At 39.8% G+C, this 3,220-nt stretch overlaps 1 protein-coding gene across 1 annotated transcript; it reads left to right on the plus strand.

Moving 5' to 3' along the window:
• Window positions 1–796: 796 nt before the first annotated feature.
• On the plus strand, window positions 797–3,220 carry LOC119127292 (peptidyl-prolyl cis-trans isomerase C-like). The gene is made up of 6 exons (XM_037259202.1): window positions 797–999; window positions 1,571–1,684; window positions 1,759–1,852; window positions 2,025–2,092; window positions 2,348–2,464; window positions 2,538–3,220. The coding sequence occupies exons 1-6, from the start codon at window positions 877–879 to the stop codon at window positions 2,658–2,660; spliced, it is 639 nt and encodes a 212-aa protein (XP_037115097.1). The 5' UTR covers window positions 797–876; the 3' UTR covers window positions 2,661–3,220.

Genomic DNA, 3,220 nt, shown 5'->3' on the forward strand with positions numbered 1-3,220 from the left:
ACAGGAGACCGATAAAACTACACACCGCGTGCATGTGCGTGCGTGCGCGGTAAGGTCACCGCAGGCTGACTATTATAATTCATGTGCATTGACAGATATTCATCAGGGACTTTTATTCTCTATTGCAGCTTTGCTTCTCTTGAATGCACACAAAAAACGAGATGAGAGCTTTGATTTATTCAAACGCAACCGATACCTTGAGTCTCCCTTTCAAGCAGCATGAAGACTAACACTCGAAAAACAGCCAGTTAGTCTTCCTACAAATAACAAGTGCTCAAACAAAGAATCAAGCCTTCTTACAACACAACTACAAACGCAACAGATTCTTCAGAAACTTCCTGCTGACTTGCAGTTTTTAGTCTTAGACTGTAAAAATATTTAGGTGTAAGGTCAGCAGAAATGAAGTCAGTGTATTATGACAGTCAAAATTAATACTCATGTTAAGCGTTTGCCCGAATAATTGAACGTCAATGGATTAGGACATCTAGCAAAAGCTAGCTAAAAGGTGATGATGACGTCATCATCAGCATTGTGTTACAATGTAACTAACCTAACCAAAGACTAACCAAAGACTAACCAAATGCTGAAGTATTACCGTCACATTGTTGGTTAGTCTTCATATTACACACATTTCAGCACTTTATACGTGTTTTTAACAACTTTAATGTCAATCAATGTTGACATCTTCTCACCTATTTGGTATCGCTAGGCGGAACTTCTATTCCACTGCTGACGTGAGGAGATGATGAAAGGATGAGAGGGGTGGACGAGGGGAAGAAGGAGTTGCTCTCTGATGACGTATCCGCCAATGACGCTGTTTCCCGGCCATCCTGCCAGCTGAGCGCCACTGCAGAGATTCCTTCTCTCCGGAACCAGATGGAGCCTCGCTCGATGCAGCCACTGCCCACCCTGCTGCTGCTGCTGCTTCTGGACGCCGCCTGCCTCCACTCGGCGACGGCTTCACGGAGCGGGGTCAGCGGACCCAAAGTCACCGAGAAGGTACGTGTTAGCATTTGTTTGTTCCTTTGTGTCGTTAGCATGCTAGCTCCGTGTGTGTTTATTATCTCTCGAGTGCGCGCGCGCCACTATACACGTGTGCCCGTAGGCTTTCCCGCCAACCCACGTGCTGCACTTGCTAATGCATCTTTATCGAAATAACAAGCGAGATATTGATTAATAATGTTAATAAAATAAAATTATTGTGGCAGAGGGGAGGAACACGTCTTTATTCCATGACTGTTCATAGGGACAATTAATCAAAGCTAGCATGACATCACAAAGGACAAGGGGTATTTTTACATGTGAACAAGTTGGAATTTTAGAAGCGTTCTTTGAAAATAAAACTTAATACATTTTCTTTAAAAAAAATATACAGAATACATTTTTTAGTTTGAGTGCTTTTGATTGACAGCTTTGATGGATTGATTTTAGAAGCGTTCTTTGAAAAAAAAAAAAACTCAATACATTTTCTATAAAAAAACAAAAAAAACAAGAATAAATGTTTTTTTTTACTTTTAGTGCTTTTGATTGACAGCTTTGATGGATTGACAGCAATTGTTTGTGAATGCAGGTGTTTTTTGACATCACAGTGGCGGGTCACGAGGTGGGCCGCATCGTCATCGGCCTCTTCGGAGAGTTGGTCCCGCTCACTGTCAATAATTTTGTTGCTCTAGCAACTGGAGAGGTAATACTGTGGACCGTGTGAGAGTGTATCAAATCCAGTGTTTTAAGGGAGTGTTCACGTGTGATTATTTGTAGAAAGGCTATGGCTACAAAGGCACAAAGTTCCACCGGGTCATCAAAGACTTCATGATTCAAGGAGGAGACTTCACCGCTGGAGACGGAACTGGAGGTACGACCACCACATTGAAAATAAGCCGTGTGCTAATGCTACCATGACATAAACACCATTTTTTTGTCAACATTTGTCGATGTTAATGATAAGCTTCATATGTGATGATAAAAATGAGTCGATATGTGGTGTGATGATTCTAATGTGAAAATACGCTCTCGTGGTTGTTCAGGTCACAGCATCTATGGGACGACGTTTCCGGACGAAAACTTCAAACTGAAGCACAGCTCAGCAGGATGGGTATGTCATTAGCATAGCGTTTTTCTTTTTTTAGTACACACTCCTTAGCATGTAGCTTTGTCTTGATAGAAATTATTTCAGCTAACTTTCATTTTCAAAAGAGTGGAGAGAAAAATGCGATTGTTTCCGACGAAATTAATAATACATAAATAAAGTTGCATGTTTTTAAAGGTTAAATGTCTAATATTTACAAGAATAAAATCAGATTTTTGTTTTCTCGTTGAGGAGAACAAAGTTGTATTTTTTTTGTTTTAGGTAAGCATGGCTAACGCCGGCGCAGACACCAATGGCTCACAGTTCTTCATCTTGGCCACCAAAGCACCCTGGCTGGATGGGAAACACGTCATTTTTGGAAAAGTTCTGGACGGCATGGTGCGTCTAAACACATTCTTTCTGCTGTATAATGATCATCAGAATTAAAAAGCATTATGATGTCATTTGACAGTCTGTGGTGCACACCATCGAGCTCCAAGACACCAATGACAGAAACCTGCCGTACGCCGAGTGCGTCGTGGTCAACAGCGGACGCATCCCCGTCAAAGAACCCTTTAGCGTCGACGGATGGTAGAATATCAAAAATATTCATGATTTAATCTTGAAGAAATGTTGGCACATTATTCACTTGTTGGCTAGGCTAGCAGCAGCATTCTAGCAAGTGTTTTCGTCTTCTAAATTTTAATAATAATTTAAATACTAAAAAGCGTTAACAATGATCGACTTATTAATCACATACATGTGTTTATTTTTCATTGTTATCGATGCACAAAATTGGTCAAGGTTCAATTTGAAGGTGAAAAATGTTTCAATGTCAACAAATGTGTAATTGGTGCTATGGTGATGATTGACAGCTGCATGCACTGTCTTTACTATGCATTCACAATATATTTTAAAAATATAATGAAAACATATGCAAACTGTAGCAAAACAAATGTACATTTTCAATGACAAATTCATATCACATCAAATGTTTACATAAAACGATGCTAGTCAGTGTCCCACTGTACTCCTTTTCTAACCACTATCATGCTGTGAATATGACCTTCTCAATGATGTCATCAATAGATCATATTGTTCCAATCACAGCACGTTTTGTTGTAGTTTTGGTAATAAATGTCAGTGCCAAATAAA

The sequence above is a fragment of the Syngnathus acus genome, chromosome 9 (assembly GCF_901709675.1).
Source record: "Syngnathus acus chromosome 9, fSynAcu1.2, whole genome shotgun sequence".
NCBI lineage: Eukaryota > Metazoa > Chordata > Actinopteri > Syngnathiformes > Syngnathidae > Syngnathus > Syngnathus acus.

What these genes read in the sequence shown, in the direction of transcription:
- LOC119127292 (XM_037259202.1), top strand. Translation starts at nt 877, where the DNA reads ATGGAGCCTCGCTCGATGCAGCCACTGCCCACCCTGCTGCTGCTGCTG. An exon ending in CGCTGGAGACGGAACTGGAG is followed by an intron (nt 1,853 to 2,024) that starts GTACGACCACCA and finishes GTGGTTGTTCAG; the next exon opens with GTCACAGCATCTATGGGACG. An exon ending in GAAAAGTTCTGGACGGCATG is followed by an intron (nt 2,465 to 2,537) that starts GTGCGTCTAAAC and finishes GTCATTTGACAG; the next exon opens with TCTGTGGTGCACACCATCGA.